Here is a 15386-nt window from a genome sequence, read left to right as displayed (position 1 = left end):
CCTTCAAGGTTAGAGCACAAGGTGATTAGCGCATGCCGGGCCTCAGAGCAGCTCCCCGGTAGGCATTCCAGGAAGGTTTGCAACGAGAAGGTTCACCTCCACGAGAATAGCACATACCCCCAAGCTCATGCCCTTCTTCGTGACCTTCATGCCCTTCTAGAATCCGTGCGGCTTCTCTGTAGAGAAAGGACGACGTGGTCGCTGCTAGCTTACCGTGGACCCTACTAGCTTACTGGCCTCTCTGCAGAGAATCACACCTTACATATCCTGAATGTTCAGGGCTTTGATTTGGTTGGTTGGTTCATTTCCCATTTTCCATGTCCTATTAGATTTATTCCTACGTTTAATTCTCTGAACCCAGTGAAGAAAATCATGCAGGATATTTCCCTCACTTACACATGAGGAATGGAAGAGCATAGGCTAATTACTTGCCTAAAATTCATTCAGCTAATTAGTGAATAAGCAAGAACAAACCATCTTAATTTGGGGGCCAGCAAAATGGAAGTGTTATTATTGTTATTATCACTTAATTATGCATTTATCTGGACCCTGCCTTGTTCCAAAAAGCATTTATTTATGTGTTTTTTTAAGTTTATTTATTTTTGAGAGAGAGAGCGCGCAAGAGTGCATGAGCAGAGGAGGGGCAGAGAGAGAGGGGCACAGAGGATCCGAAGTGGGCTCTACGCTGACAGCAGAGAGGGCGTTGGGGGCCTCAAACTGATGAACCATGAGATCATGACCTGAGCCCAAGTCAGATGCTTAAGCGACTGAGCCACCCAGGCGCCCCCCATAACACATTTCTATCAGAGCAGGGAGTGTAGGTAACGATTGGGCAAGAAAGGTGCCCATGATGATCTAACAAAACGGGGCAGATCCAAGTATCTGTTCCCTCCATGATAATGTGCAGAGCCCTGCTGTTTCTCAGCTGCTGTTCCTCCCGTTCAACTCATGAGGGACTAAAACAGCCGTCTGCAATAGGTAGGTATTGAAACATCAAATCTGCCTCTTCCATCACCTCTTCCTTATTCTTACAGAAAATCCTAAAAATGTTTTCTAGAAAAAAGCCCCATGAGACATTCTTGCACTGCAGTTAATTCAGGTGTTGCCTTTAGCCCCACACATGCTCCACCTCAGTTAGGTCAGAGGCACGCTTATCTCCCCTGTAATTCTCTTGTCGAGGAGTAGTGGGCAGCCTGAGAATCCCCCCACCCTGTTACCCCAGTGGCTTCCTGTTTCTTCTCCAGCCTTTGGAAGGAGGAAGCAAAGCGAGGCTTTCCTTGAGTGAGAGAAGGAGGTAAATGGCCACAAAAGAGACTGGCTGGCTGCCCAGGTAGGGCCTCTGGTGGCTGCCCCACACCGTCCCCGGTCCGTGTGGCCTTCAGCCTTGTGGCTGCGTGCTCACAGATAACTAGCCACGAGAACTGAGTCGTTAACCATACTCACTAGAATGTATACACTAGAAGTCATATTCATTTTGTAGTGGAGATGCTCTTTGGGAGAGATAGGTCTTTCTAAAGATGGAGCATTTTTTTCTTAAGGACACTGAATTCGTTTCTAAGTGTGGAATTTCGAGAACAACGGAACTGACCACGAATAGTGGTGTGCGAGGATTCTTTCATCCAGCTTATAGACCAGCCCAGGAGATGATCCTTGCCCCCTGGTAGAGGCCACATTTCTGGTTACCTCGGTTATCACTTCCCTTCCTAAACTGCCCTCACCAATACTTTCTTGACCTCTGGCCCCTTATTCTAGACTCCATAAAGAGCCAGCCTTTTTCCAAACAGCCCTAATAGAGCAAATGGCTGAGGCTTCAGGTTTCCTTGAAGGGTTCCTATCCTGCAGAACCTTTCCATTCACCCTAGTTATTCTTGGGCATTCCCCAGGCCTCGGGGCACAGGCAGCTCATGCCATGCTTTTGCCCTCTGCCCATCATGCTGCTCTATCTGCTAGAAGATTCTTCAGGCTCCCTACTACAGCCCTGTGCCCGGACAGAGGAGTGTTTGACAGCTGCAGCCAGTGCTTTCCCAGCACTGCTGAGTGCCATGCACCTTCCCGTATCCCTCCTTCAGCTCCCGCAACTCCCCGAGATGGGCCCAGTGGTCACCCTGTTTAGAGATGAGGAAACTGAGGCACAGAGTAGTGAAGCAACTTGCTCAAGGGTGGCAGAAACTCATCCCCAAGGTGCAACTCCCCAACGGGAGTGTTCTCCACCCAGCTCTGGGGGGTGGGGGGATGTCTTCGTAGTGTCTTTTACTTCTTTTTTCCTTTTTTGTCTTTACTGTTTTCTTTCTTTTTCTTTTTTCTCCTGTGTTCTTTTATTTGTTTTTGCCTTTTTCTTTTTTCTTTCTGTCGTTTTTCTTTTTCTTTTTTGTTTTTTTGTCTTTGTTCTTTTGTCTTTTTTTTTTTCTTTTGCCTTTGTTCTTTTTTCTTGTTCTTTCTTCTTTTTTTGTTTTTTCCTTTTCCAGTTAAGACAGGCAGTTGTGATTACACACAAATTAAAATGGGAGTGTTGTAATGAACAGGGTAGGGCGCAGCACCGCTCCTCGGCCTGGGGCCAGAAAGCCCTGGAAGGGGCGGGCGCCTGCCTGCAGGGGTGGGGCGGGGCGGGGCGGGGCGGGGCGCGGCGGCAGACGCTCCCCTTCACCCTTCCTCCCGCAGTGCTGGCCGACGCCCTGCACGTGGGGGCCGGCGCGCCGCCCGCCTCGGGCCTGAGCCTGCGCCTGGGCGAGCCCTTTGAGCTGCGCTGCGCAGCGTCCACGGCGTCGCCGCTGCACACGCACCTGGCGCTGCTGTGGGAGCTGCAGCGGGGCCCGACGCGGCGGAGCGTGCTGGGCCTGAGCCACGACGGCCGCTTCCGCCCGGGGCCCGGCTACGAGCAGCGCTACCGCGTGGGCGACGTGCGCCTGGACACCGTGGGCGCCGACGGCTACCGCCTGTCCGTGGCCCGCGCCCTGGCCGCCGACCAGGGCTCCTACAGGTGCGTGGTGAGCGAGTGGATCGGCGAGCAGGGCGGCTGGCAGGAGATTCAGGAGAAAGCCGTGGACGTGGCCACCGTGCTGATCCAGCCCACAGGTGAGCTCCCGGGTCGCGTCTAGTCGTCGTCGCTCTGGCCTGTGTTCTGGGCGGTGACGGTACAGAAACAGGCGGCCGGGTCACCGGTGGCCCGGCTGGGGGAGTGGGGCGGGGGTGGGAGTGGGGGAAGGTGCATTTGGTTTGTGCTGGGTGCCTGTAGTTTTGTTTCACAGCTGCTCCCATCGGGATTTGTGTGCAGGTTGCATAAAGTACCAACAGTTTGTAGACCGAAAGCTTAAGTCCTTTGAAGTGTCAGGGTGAGGGCCTACCTGGTGTTCGGAGGGGCTGTGGGACCAGGCTGTCCCCAGCGCCCTCCCTTTATCGTGCTTTGGCTTCATCTTGCTCGGGTGTTGTCTGAATTCCTGAATCCGCCGTTCGGCACAGCTGCGGGGGATGCCTGTCTAGTTCCCGGGCAGACGTCCCATCACTGGCGCATCCTCTGGGCCCCCGTCAGATGTGCCCTGCGAGGTGAGACTTCTCTAGGGCCCAGCCTCTTCTCATTCCTCGAATGACACATCGCCCTGGAACAAGCCTCCGGTCCTGGGTCTCCAAGTTCTGTGCCCTCTCATCTGTGAACTAGACTTTGTTTTAAAAAACCCTTTCCTATTCCTACCGGAGAGGTAGGAAGTGCAAGAGACGTTTTAGAAAAAGCCATGACAAGGAAAGAAAAGGAAGAGGAAAAAACAAGCTGTTGTTGACTCAGGGTCCAACAGGCATTACTGAACCTGCCAGGTGATCAGCCCCGTCTGGGCCCTGGGGTCAGAGGGGCTTGAGGAATGTTCCCAGGCCCCTCTGGGAGGCCCCGTAGAGCCTCCGGCCTTGACAGAGACCGTGTACAGAGACCATCTCAGGATGAGGTCCTTGCTGTGGATGAATGACTGTCTGTCCTTGGTTTTCTGGGAATCTAACACGTTTAGATCTGCCTTGAGAGGTGGGAGCACCTCGGGCAGATTCGTTTCCTCAGTGTGAGTGTGAACGAGCGGCTGCTTAGATGGGCAGGGAAGCAGGAGGCCGTGCACACGGCGAGCATTTCTCCTCCGCCGGCTGCACGGTGCTGAGCGCTGCGCTCTGCATTCATACCACCGCATGGGAGTTGGGTTTGCTAAGAAGCAGGACGGAGGTTCCCGAGTGACCACAGCCCTTAGGGAAGTGGGAGGTGCTCTCGCTGAGTGCTACCCATCGTGGTCAGGCTTGGTTCCACCGGACGCAGAGAGCACTTTCTAAATGGAGTCAGGTCACCTTCCTTTAAGGAAGTGATCTGCCTGGAGTCTGTCCTAAGAAACTGGGATGTTCAGCCTGTCTCAGCCCACTGTTCTCACAGGGCGGAAGGATTAAGAGTTTTAGATTTGCAACAAGTAATCTTTTTGTGCAGGAGCCTCATTGTGAAGGAATTTGTTATTTCAAACAAGCCAAGAGCTAGTGTAATACTTGAACACTCTGAACCTCTCTGTACTAGCCTCTGGCACTCACCTGAGCCTGGGTGGTGGTGGTGGAGGTTTATAAACATTTTGTGCCATGGGCTCCTTTTGACAGTCCACAGATGCTTTCTCAGAATTCGTGTGCTTTTATTTATAAAACACGTATTTTGGGGGTTTTTTTGTTGGTTTTTTTTTACAAATAGTTTATTGTCAAGTTGGTTTCCGTATAACACCCAGTACTCATCCCCACACGTGCCCTCCTCCATGCCCATCTCCACCCCCCCCCCATCCATCAGTCCTCAGTTTGTTCTCAGCATTCAAGAGTCTCTCACGGTTTGCCTCCCTCCCTCTCCCCCACTATTTCCCCCCTTCTTCTCCCCCACGGTCCTCCGTTAAGTTCCTCCTAATCCTCCTATATGTGCAAACATATGGTATCTGTCCTTCTCTGCCTGACTTATCTCCCTCAGCATAACACCCTCAAGGTCCATCCATGTTGCTACACATGGCCAGATTTCATTGTTTCTCATTGCCATGGAGTATTCCATCGTATAGATAAACCACATCTTCTTGATCCATTCATCTGTTGATGGACACTTAGGCTCTTTCCATGTTTTAGCTATTGTTGAGAGTGCTGCTTTGAACATTGGGGTCCATGTACCCCTATGCATCAGCACTCCTGGATCCCTTGGGTGAATTCCTAGCAGTGCTATTGCTGGGTCATAGGGGAGTTCTATTGTTAGTTGCCTGAGGAACCGCCACACTGTTTTCCAGAGGGGCTGCACCAGTTTACATTCCCACCAACAGTGTAGGAGGGTGCCCATTTCTCCACATCCTCGCCAGCATCTAGAATCCTCTGATTTGCTCATTTTAGCCACTCTGACTGGCGTGAGGTGGTATCTCAGTGTGGTTTTGATTTGTATTTCCCCGATGAGGAGGGATGCTGAGCATCGTTTCATGTGTCTGTTGGCCATCTGGATGTCCTCTTTGGAGAAGTGTCTGTTCATATCTTCTGCCCATTTCTTCACTGGGTTAAAACACATATTTGAGATGACAAAGAAAAACAATTACATTGAAGTAGTTATCAATATTTTAAGACAAATTTATTATGCAGTAATATTGTGCTTTATTCATTCCTTAAGTAACGTGTAGTGGCAGGCTTCAGAACTACTGTAATTTCCAAGTAGCAGTGGGTGCAAATGGTATTTTTAAGATATGTACAATAGTTGCAATGTCATTTGAAAATACCTGTGGATTTTTTTTTTTTTTTTTTTTTTGAGAGCAAGAGAGATCAGGCATGTGCACATGCATGGGAACCGGGGCAGGGTAGAGAGAGTCCCAAGCTGATAGCGCATAGCCCATCGCGGGGCTTGATCTCAAAAACTGTGAGATCATGACTTGAGCCAAGATCAAGACTTGGACGCTTAACTGACTGAGCCACCCAGAGACCCAGAAAATATCTGTGACTTCTACTGGGGCCAAGTCCCAGAGACAGATAATGCTATGGCGGTTTGTTGCTTAGTTTCGTAATGTACAGAGATGCTGTATTTCAGGTAGAAATTAGTTAAAAAAAAAAAAAAAAAAAAAGGATCAGTTCTGTCCAACCAGAGAAAGCTTCACCGCTTCACCACCACAGACTTTGAGGTATCCCCCTGCATTACGAGTCTTCAGAAATTATTCTTTTTCTTTCGCCAGCTCTATCCTGTCTCCCAGCTGTGAACCCCTCCCCCCCATCCAGAACATACAGGGAACAATGGTTAGTGATGTGACAAGCTATTTAGCAACTTGCAGAGAGAAAATTACAAAGTGAACTATTCAGTTGAAGAGAGGTTTCTGCCGATATTCCTAAAGCTAAGAATCCGTTGTCTCCATACGTGCAGTCCACAGCTGTGTATTTACCCCCTGCTTCACTCCCGTGGCTCTCTCCTGAGCCTCCTTTTTTGCCTCCAGCCGCACAGAGGATTGCCGGCAGCATTCCAGGGTCTCTGACCACTGGCCTTGAACGTGGACCACAGCACAGGCTCAGAGCAGAACTTTCCGTACTGACTCCTCTCCAAAGATGCCCTCCAATTCCTTTTGGTCCCGTTAAGGAGGTGAAGGAGGAGGAAAAATTTGGAGGATGAGAAATTCGACTTCTAAATTCCCTTTTATAATATTGTACCCACTTCATTTTCCGTCTCCGTCACGGTGGGTCTTGAACGTGGCCTGAGATGGTTGTTGGAAGTGTCGTCAGGCTTTGGAAATACTCCTGTGAAAACCATCGACTCCAAAGGGCATGGGCTTTGGGGTGGGGCCTTTTCTGAGCGAGGCACCAGCCTTGGTCGCCGAGCTTACTCAGGATAGCAGTTGATGCCGCTTCCTTGCTGGAAGACCAGGACTACACCTGCACTTGAACCCCCTGGGAGGCGTTAGCTATTTCTCATTGAGGCAGTTGTTCCCAGAGCATTACAAGGAATCGAATGTTTTTCTATTCTGATTACGGATGTTCAACTTCTTTAAAAACACACAAACAAATGCTTGAATAAAGTGAAATGTTTTCATGTAAAAAGCTTTGGCAGCGGGGGGGGGGGGGGGGGAGGATGCTGAAACCAGACCTGTTTTGAGACTGTGACCCCAAATACTTCAGTGCTTCACCTAAATATAGTCTGCTTTTAATTACCTACACTCGTGGGAGAGGGCAGTGGTGTGGAGAGTCCAGAAGTCGTGGCGCTCACGGAATGAGTGCTGCTCTAAGTCACTGCGTTTTGAAGACTTGACTCATAAGGCATATGGTCTGGGTTCACTCTCCTGGTCCTTCTGTTGAGGATGTTTCCTGTTGTACCCAGAAGATGGGTCTACCCTTACCCCTTGCCCTCCAGCCTCCAACCCCAAGCCCCTAGTCCCTAACTAGTTCTATAAGCCAGTCAGCACTGAGCTGTCCTTTCTCTGTAAAATCCCCCCGCGTTTTATCATGCACATGGAGAAACTGTAATTGTAGTTTTGTGATGTTCTGACTTCTTTTCAAATGGTCCCTATGTGACCTTGGGCAGCTTACTTCTCTGTGCTTCCATTTCCTTATCAGTAAAAGGGAGATGATACTAGTACTTAGCTCCTAGGGTTGTCTTGAAGGTTAATATTTTAAAAAATAATTTTTTTCATGTTTTATTTATTTCTGAGAGAGAGAGAGAGAGAGAGCTCGCGCAAGCAGGAGAGGGTCAGAGAGACAGGAGATACAGAATCTGAAACGGGCTCTGGGCTCTGAGTTGGCAGTCAGCACAGAGCCCGACGCAGGGCTCAAACCCACGAACCGTGAGATCATGACCTGAGCCAAAGTCAGACGCTTAACCGACTGAGCCACCCAGATGCCCCTGAAGGTTAATATTTATGAGGCCCTCAAAACAGTGCCTGGCATATAGTAAGTGTATTAAGTGTTTGCTGCTGTTACTGTTTTCATGGAATGAAAAGAAACGTGTTCTAGTTCCTTAATTTTTTCAGCAAATATTTCTCGCGCACTTACAATCACACAGAGCCCTCTCACTTAAAAAAAAATTTTTTTTAAACATTTATTTATTTTTTGAGAGACAGAGCATGATTGGGGAAGGGGCAGAGAGAGAGGGAGACACAGAATCTGAAACAGGCTCGGGCTTGAACCCAGGAACCGTGAGATCATGACCTGAGCCAAAGTGGGTCGCTTAACCGACTGAGCCACCCAGGCACCCCAGAGCCTTCTCACTTTAATGCTGTAAATAAGAACCTAAAAGGAGGGGACCTAGGGGCACCTGAGTGGCTCAGTCGGCTGAGCATCCAATTTCGGCTCCTGTCGTGATCTCCTGTTCATGAGTTCAAGCCCCACGTTGGGCTTTGTGCTGTCAGCCAGAGCCTGGCTGGAACCCTCCCTTCCGGCGTCTCTTTGTGTCTGCCTGTCTTGCACATGCACTCTATGTCTCAAAATAAACATTGAAAAAAAAGAGAGAGAGAGAGGATCTAGAGTGGGGAGGGGCAAATGTAACCCTGTTTATCTAGATGTATTTATTTTTTTCATTTTCAAGTTCTGCGAGCGACCGTGGCCCGGAACGTGTCTGTGGCAGAAGGGAAGGAGCTGGGCCTGAGCTGCAACATCACCACGGACCGAACAGATGACGTCCGGCCCGAGGTGACGTGGTACTTCAGCAGGACGCCTGACAGCACTCTGCCTGGCTCCCTCGTGCTGGCGAGGCTGGACCGGGACTCCCTCGTGCACAGCTCCCCCCATGTGGCCTTGAGTCACGTGGACGCACGGTCCTACCATTTACTGGTTCGGGACGTTAGCAAAGAAAACTCCGGCTACTATTTCTGCCATGTGGCGCTCTGGGCACCCGGACACAACAGGAGCTGGCACAAGGTGGCAGAGGCCAGGTCTGCCCCGGCCAGCGTGGACGTGACCTGGCTAGGTGAGTGGCAGGGAGGGCGGGGTCGCTCTTTGCCTCCCCTGGGATATGGGGGTGAGTTAGGGCGCTGCGCCTTTTGCATGATCTTGGTATTCTTTCCATCCGGACGAGCACACTTTAGCCAGGATAGACCCCAGGGTGGGGGCAAGGGAGGTAAAGTAGGCTGAAATAGAATCTGGCAGGCAAGGCAAATGTACATAGTTTCCTTTTGTTGTCGAGATTTGCAGGGCCGTCCCTGCCGAAGGGCTCTTTGAAATGGATCTTCCTTGAGTCAGAACGCTGCCTTCTTCCTTTCCTTTTCCTATAGTCTCTGGCAGGAGCTGGCGCTTCCCTAAAGCCCAGAGCAAAAAGAGAATTCCTTCGGAAAATGGAATGCACTTTTTTTTTTTTCACTGAATGCCCTGGAATCCCAAAATGATGTTATTTGCAGATGCCAATGCAGTGGAAGGGCCTTCCTGCTCCCTGGGCTCTTCTGGTGGGTTCTCTCCCTGGCTGCGAGTCCCCATGGTTCTCCCTGTTGGCCACCTTGACCCTCGCTGTATAACGACTTGGCACGTATGTGAAATCGTCGTGCCCTCCTCTGTTTTGCCCCTCTTATCTTCCCCACCTCTTATTTTCCTACATGCTTGCCCTCCTCCCCCTGCCCCCAGGGCTGACTTTCCTCATTTTTGTTACTCTCTTGTAATTAATTACAGGGATGCTTCAGTGGGCGGGGGAGGGGGGGGAGAGTGAGCGGAGATTGGGGTGCACCACTCCGCAGCTGGGAACCGGCTTCAGACTCTTCTGTTTTGGACGTGAGCTCTCTGCCGGCCCCTGGCTGTTCTGAGCCTGATGCAGGCATCGGGCATCGCTGTGATTGTCAGGAGGTCAACCAGATCTGTAAAGGCCTGGAAATTGTTCCCTCTGCTGTCTGATGCTAAGCACCTTCCCTCTGTGACCCCCATCCCGCACTTAGCTCTTCCACGGCTCCGTGCAAAAACATCTCCTGGGTCAGCGGCACATTCACTGTCCATTCCTTCCTAATTCGTTTGGCAGAGAGGGGGAGTCGGCAAGTGGGCCGGGGGGAGCGGGGGGGAGTTGTGCAGGGAGAGGACGAGGCATCAGAGGGAGCAGAAGGTATGGCCAATTCAGAGTGAGACTGGGCAGGGTGCTAATCATCCCCAGTAGCAAAGCGATCCTTTGATATCTGCGCGGCGGAAGGAGCAGGTTTCTCTGGCGAGCTTCCCTTCCTGCCGTCTGAACCCTGTGCGAGAGCCTCACTGTGAAGTACTGAACTGCAACAATGTCGGCCCAGCTCGAACTCTTCCTTAGCAACCTTCAAAATAAAACAGATGTTGTCAGCGCCGAAAGATTTTTCATCTCTGGAGCTGAATTTGTCTCCCGGCTCTGATCCTCGGTGTATTGTGTGCTGCTGTCAAATCCCAACACCGACACTTGGGACCCCCCCCCCCTATTTTTTATTTTTTTTTTTGTTGGGTTTTTTTTTTTTTAGAAAGCACCGCCTACAAGCCAGTGTGAGGGCCCCTTTGAAGTGCTGGTGCACTGATCCCGGCATCGCCCGTGGGAGATGCAGAGACTGTCAGAAAGCAGGAGGGCTGTTCCGGGAAGGAACGGGCTCCTTTTAAGTGGAAAGGATTTGTTGGTGGCTGTGTCCTCCAGAGAGCGAGAAGAAGTAGAGAGACTAAATGGTGGGGAAAGGCTCCGCTATTATCCCAAGGGTCCAGTTGTTTGCGTTCCCCGCAGAGCGCCAGCACCGCCGTCCGGAATGCCATCACCCTCATGCTGACTGAGGGAAGGTTTGTAGAACCCCCACTTCACATGGCACTCTGCACATACATGGGGGGCACTCGGGAAGCACTGGCTGAACAGATGGATAAACATGGACAGGGTTAAGGTGTGTGCATAGGGAAATAAGACTTGCAAAGAAAGCAGTCATGTCTAGCTTACAGAATGTTCCGAGATATTTGCGCGAGGGTAACTCTCGGGCGGGGTGTAAGTGGTAGAAAAGCCGCCTGTGTTCTCTTTCTCCCTCTTAAATCTCCTCCTCTTTCCCCGTGACTGTGACTCACTGTGTTACAGCTGCTGGGACACTTATCAGGGGTGAGTCGGGCATGAGCACAGCACCAGACCCTTCTCCGGGACCTCCCATTTGGACTCTGCCCAGAGACAGAGGCACCTGGCCTGACACTATAGGGTTATCTCTAGATATTCAACATGTATGTGCATGCATGTGGGACCTTACCGCATGCACCTTGGGGCCTGTTGGAGGTGACTGAGAGGTGGCCAAGAAAAATAGGAAGACGGGCCACCTGCCAAGGACTCGTTTATGTAGGCCATCTGATGTGATGTGACTGTGGAATGCTGTCACAGAAGGGTTCTTGCGAAAGTTGGTTCCCTAGGCAGGTGTGACGCAGAACTTTCAGTTTTGCTACTTGACAGATTAATAATAATAATCACCATTTACCAAACACTTACATACACCGGGCACTGGGCTATGGGCTTTACAGGCATTAAATATTTGGTCCCTACAGTAACCTTGTGGGTGAGGTAGTGCCCCTATTCCCATCTGAAAACCACTGATTTTTATTTTGGTTATGATTTTGAGGGTCAGGGATTAGGGAAGGCCTCCCCAGGGTTCATTTCTTTTTCATTTTTAAAAAACATTTATTCAGTTTTGAGAGAGAGAGAGAGACAGCTTGAGTGGGGGAGGGTCAGAGAGAGAGGGAAACACAGAATGGGAAACAGGCTCCAGGCTCTGAGCTGTCAGCACAGAGCCCGACATGGGGCCCAAACCCATGAACCGCGAGACCATGACCTGGGCAGAAGTCAGATGCTTAACCAACTGAGCCCCTCAGGCTCCCCTCCTTCCCTCCCCCGGCCCCCAAGTATTGTCATCTTATGTGGAAACATTCTGGACTTTGGGAATCAGCTTTCCTTCTGAAACTCTAGAGCGTGAAGTCTTAAAAGCTGGGCCGTTCTTGCTTGGGGTTGGTGCAGTGAGCAGAGAGGAGGGACTTGAGGCTGATTGGGGTCTACTTGTCTCGTACATTCCATTGTGTTGACCAGACTCCAGGGCAGCAATGTGCGCGGGTCTGGTGAGTCCAGGAGCACTTGCAGCTGCCAGGAGGGCTGTGATGATTCTGCAGAGGGTAAGAAAAAGCCTCTTTTACTTAGGATTGATGTCCTACTTTTGAAGGAGGGGAAAAAAAAGGATTTAAGTTGGCTTGCAAAATGAAGCCGGATTTAACACAGGAGACATAAAAATAAAATCAAGATCAAAAGGGGTAAGAAACAAATCAAAGACTAGATATCGCAAGGTGGTTGGGTTCCATTAGTGAGCTGCACTTGAGCGCTGCATTTTCTTCTGAAGTTTTGAAGCGTTGCCGCAAAAGGAAATGCGATGGTACAGTTCACCTCTGCTGAAGGAAACCAGAGAGAGCTGAACTTTCTGTCGGCACTGCATTCATCATGTGCTTTTTTATGTAAGGGCACTGGAGACTGTAATGGACAGTGCTTTCAACTGTTCCTTTATGAAAGGCCCTGAGTGATTGTTTAAATGGATGTTTCTCATATCCACTCTGTAAAAGCAGAGGGCGTAAATCTTAAGTGTGTGTGAAGGGTTTCTGTAGGACGCTGTTACTATGAAGGACAAATGTCGTTTTGTGTTGACCTAATTTGGGGTATGGCTAAAACTAGAGAAATCTGGAGGAATGGCGGGTTAATCTGCATAGTGGGCCATCTCTCCCTGCAGTCAGATGTCTGAAGTGAGCCTTTGGCATGAGTTGGATCCCAATCAGTTTATGGTTGAGCTCTCTGCCCAAAGTACCAGACTTCTGTGGCGTTAATTGGAGGGTGTTCCGCGGGTTTTGGCTCCAAGAACGGGGAGGCAGAGCCGAGCTGGGCTTTTCAGTGTCGAGAACCTGATTTGCATTCTTCCCCACCAGAGGACTGTCCCCTCTTCCAGCAGAGTGCCAGCGAGGAAGGTGATTCTTTTCCTTTAAAGGGAGCTGCTGATCTGCTCAGTACTTGGTAGAGACTTCAGAGCTCCGTGCCATCCGCAGGAGATAAGATGCAGATCTGCAGAACCTAATGGGCAGCCGTTATCAGCTCTCTGGCCAGGGTTATCTCTGAGGTCCAGTCTCACGTGGGCCAGTGCTGGAGAGTGGGGATGCGAGCCACCACTTCCTAAGCATCTTATCTTGGGTGTGTCGATGGAGGTTTTTAGGCTTTGGTTTTCTAGGCTTCGTGGAATGCCACGTATGAAGTGCTTAGCAGGTGCCTGGCACTCAGGTCCTCTCTACCTTCTCTGGACAGCCATAATGAGGATTTACTGGTGTTGGGGGAAGGGAGGGTCACTATGTAACATGCTCTTGCGCACCAGGTTCTTTACCAAGCAAGACATAGGAGTGTCTCAGGGCACGGAGGGACGGAGGATGTGTGTCCCAGAGGCGGCTGATTCCGAGGGGAGGGGGTCGAGCTGACCACACCAGCCCCTTTCCTGCCCCTGCTCCCAAACCCGGCAGCTCCCTCTTTCTTCTCTGGGATCAGTGACGAGGATGAAGAAAGGTCCTCCAAATGTTGCTACTCTTTTCTCTGAAATGGCTAACGCTTGAAAACAACCTCATACTAATGGGTCTGCTAAGGTGGGGTAAAGGGCCTCCCCCAAACAACAGGTTTTTATAGACTGTTTAAGCCTTGGAGAATGTGTGTTATGCAGATGATGAGAGTGGCAACTCTGACAATTAGTCAACCTGTCCGCTGCCCGCATGGAACCTGCGCAGCTTAAGGGAGTAGAACTGGCATCGGCAGAAGCCAGGGCGCTCCGGAGCGTCTCGCGTCCCCTCTAACTTGTGCATGCGGTCTGCTCATCTGCTTAGCTCTCCCAAGTTCACGAGGCTTCAAAGCAGGTACCCTGTCACACGTGGTTCAGGATTCGTGCCTTGGCTCTGAGTACCGCCCTCATCTTCTGGGACATGGCAGGCTTTGAGAAAGTGTGAACAATCGGGTGTGTAAGGAGTTTGCGCACTTTGGTTCTGGTGGGAGCCAGGCTATGATTCTGCTCACACATGCGGTGTAAGACCCGAGGCTTCCTACATAATAACACCTCTGGGCTTTGGGTTTTGCTTTGCGTTTTTTTTTCCCCCCATAGTACCTATCTTCATAAGGTTAAGATAAAGCAAGAATGCAAGGAAAAGTGTATAGCATGGCACATGGCATATAGAAAGTCCTCAGTACTAGCTGCTGTGATCGTCGTTGTAAAACAAGTATAATAACACCATCGCTATGTAATTATTGTCAGAGGAAAAGAAGGCAATCTGTGTGAAAACGTCCAGTGCAGGCCCTACGCACAGTAGGCACAAATTACCTGCTTTAATAAATTAGCTGAGGCTTCTGACGGCCTCTCATTGTTTTTGAAAGCTGTGACAAGGGAGTTCAGTGACATGCATTGAAAAAACCAAGTCTTTCTTTGGGCAGGGGGTGGGGAGACTATTAGAGACTATAGCTTTGGGGGGAGGGAGTATGTGTATGAGCGGACAGCTTCCTGGAGCCAGATTAGGGAGCAGATCCTTGCTTCTAAGAATGGAAGTGATGATGTCATGCTTAGGCTGGCCTCCATATTCCGTGCAAGGGCTTACAGAGTGGGGCAGTTGTTTGTTAATTTTTTAACTTTTTGGAATATCAATGTAAAAAGAAACTTATACGGAAGTGGAAAGAGCCATCAACTTCAGTCATCACCAGTATCATGCTAGTTGTATTTGGTCTCTCTTCACTCTTACAGACAGACAGATGACAGACAGACAGACACACACACACACACACACACACACACACACTTTTTCTGGAAGAATTTAAAGCATATCCCACGCTTTAAAGCACATCCAATGTCATTTTGACCTTAAGTACTTTAGTGTGCAACCTTAACAGATAAGCATTTTTTTTAAATATTTTTATTTATTTCTAGGAGAGAGAGAGACACACACACAGCGTGAGCAGGGGAGGGTTAGAGAGAGAGGGAGATACAGACTTTGAAACAGGCTCCAGGCTCCGAGCTGGCAGTCAGCACAGAGCCCGACGCGGGGCTCGAACCCACGAACCGCGAGATCATGACCTAAGTGAAAGTCGGACGCTTAACTGACTAAGCCACCCAGTCGCCCCAACAGATAAGCATTTTTTAAAACATAACCACCATTGCCTTCTTAGCCGATTTCTTGATGAGATCAAGCAAGATAAATCAGGAGTGAAACGCTTATGCCCCCACAAATGAGCATTTTTCTGCAAAATATTAAATGTATTCCGATTCAGCAGGTGTTTTAATATCTTTGATGTGCGTGGCACTTCGTGCGTGACATGTACGGAGGAAAGAGGTAGGTGCTCCCTGACCCTGGGAAGAGTCCTACGGAAGGTCCATAAGACGTACATACAATAAAAATCAAAGTTCAAGGCAGTGTGCTGATAAAAGCTTTAGAGAACGGGGACCCTGGTGGGTGTTGGG

At 50.1% G+C, this 15386-nt stretch overlaps 1 protein-coding gene across 1 annotated transcript in view; it reads left to right on the top strand.

Moving 5' to 3' along the window:
• PTGFRN (prostaglandin F2 receptor inhibitor) overlaps window positions 1-15386 on the top strand; it is an 82724-nt gene that overhangs the window by 40879 nt on the left and 26459 nt on the right. The window contains exons 3-4 of the mRNA XM_039242766.1: window positions 2659-3072; window positions 8516-8896. Coding sequence (XP_039098697.1) covers window positions 2659-3072; window positions 8516-8896 — 795 coding nt within the window. The remainder of the gene's footprint in view (window positions 1-2658; window positions 3073-8515; window positions 8897-15386) is intronic.

This window comes from Hyaena hyaena, unplaced genomic scaffold (assembly GCF_003009895.1).
Source record: "Hyaena hyaena isolate Hyena2069 unplaced genomic scaffold, ASM300989v1 scaffold_217, whole genome shotgun sequence".
Lineage (NCBI taxonomy): Eukaryota > Metazoa > Chordata > Mammalia > Carnivora > Hyaenidae > Hyaena > Hyaena hyaena.
The sequence above is the reverse complement of the archived record's forward strand: the minus strand, read 5'-3'. Positions and strand labels throughout refer to the sequence as shown.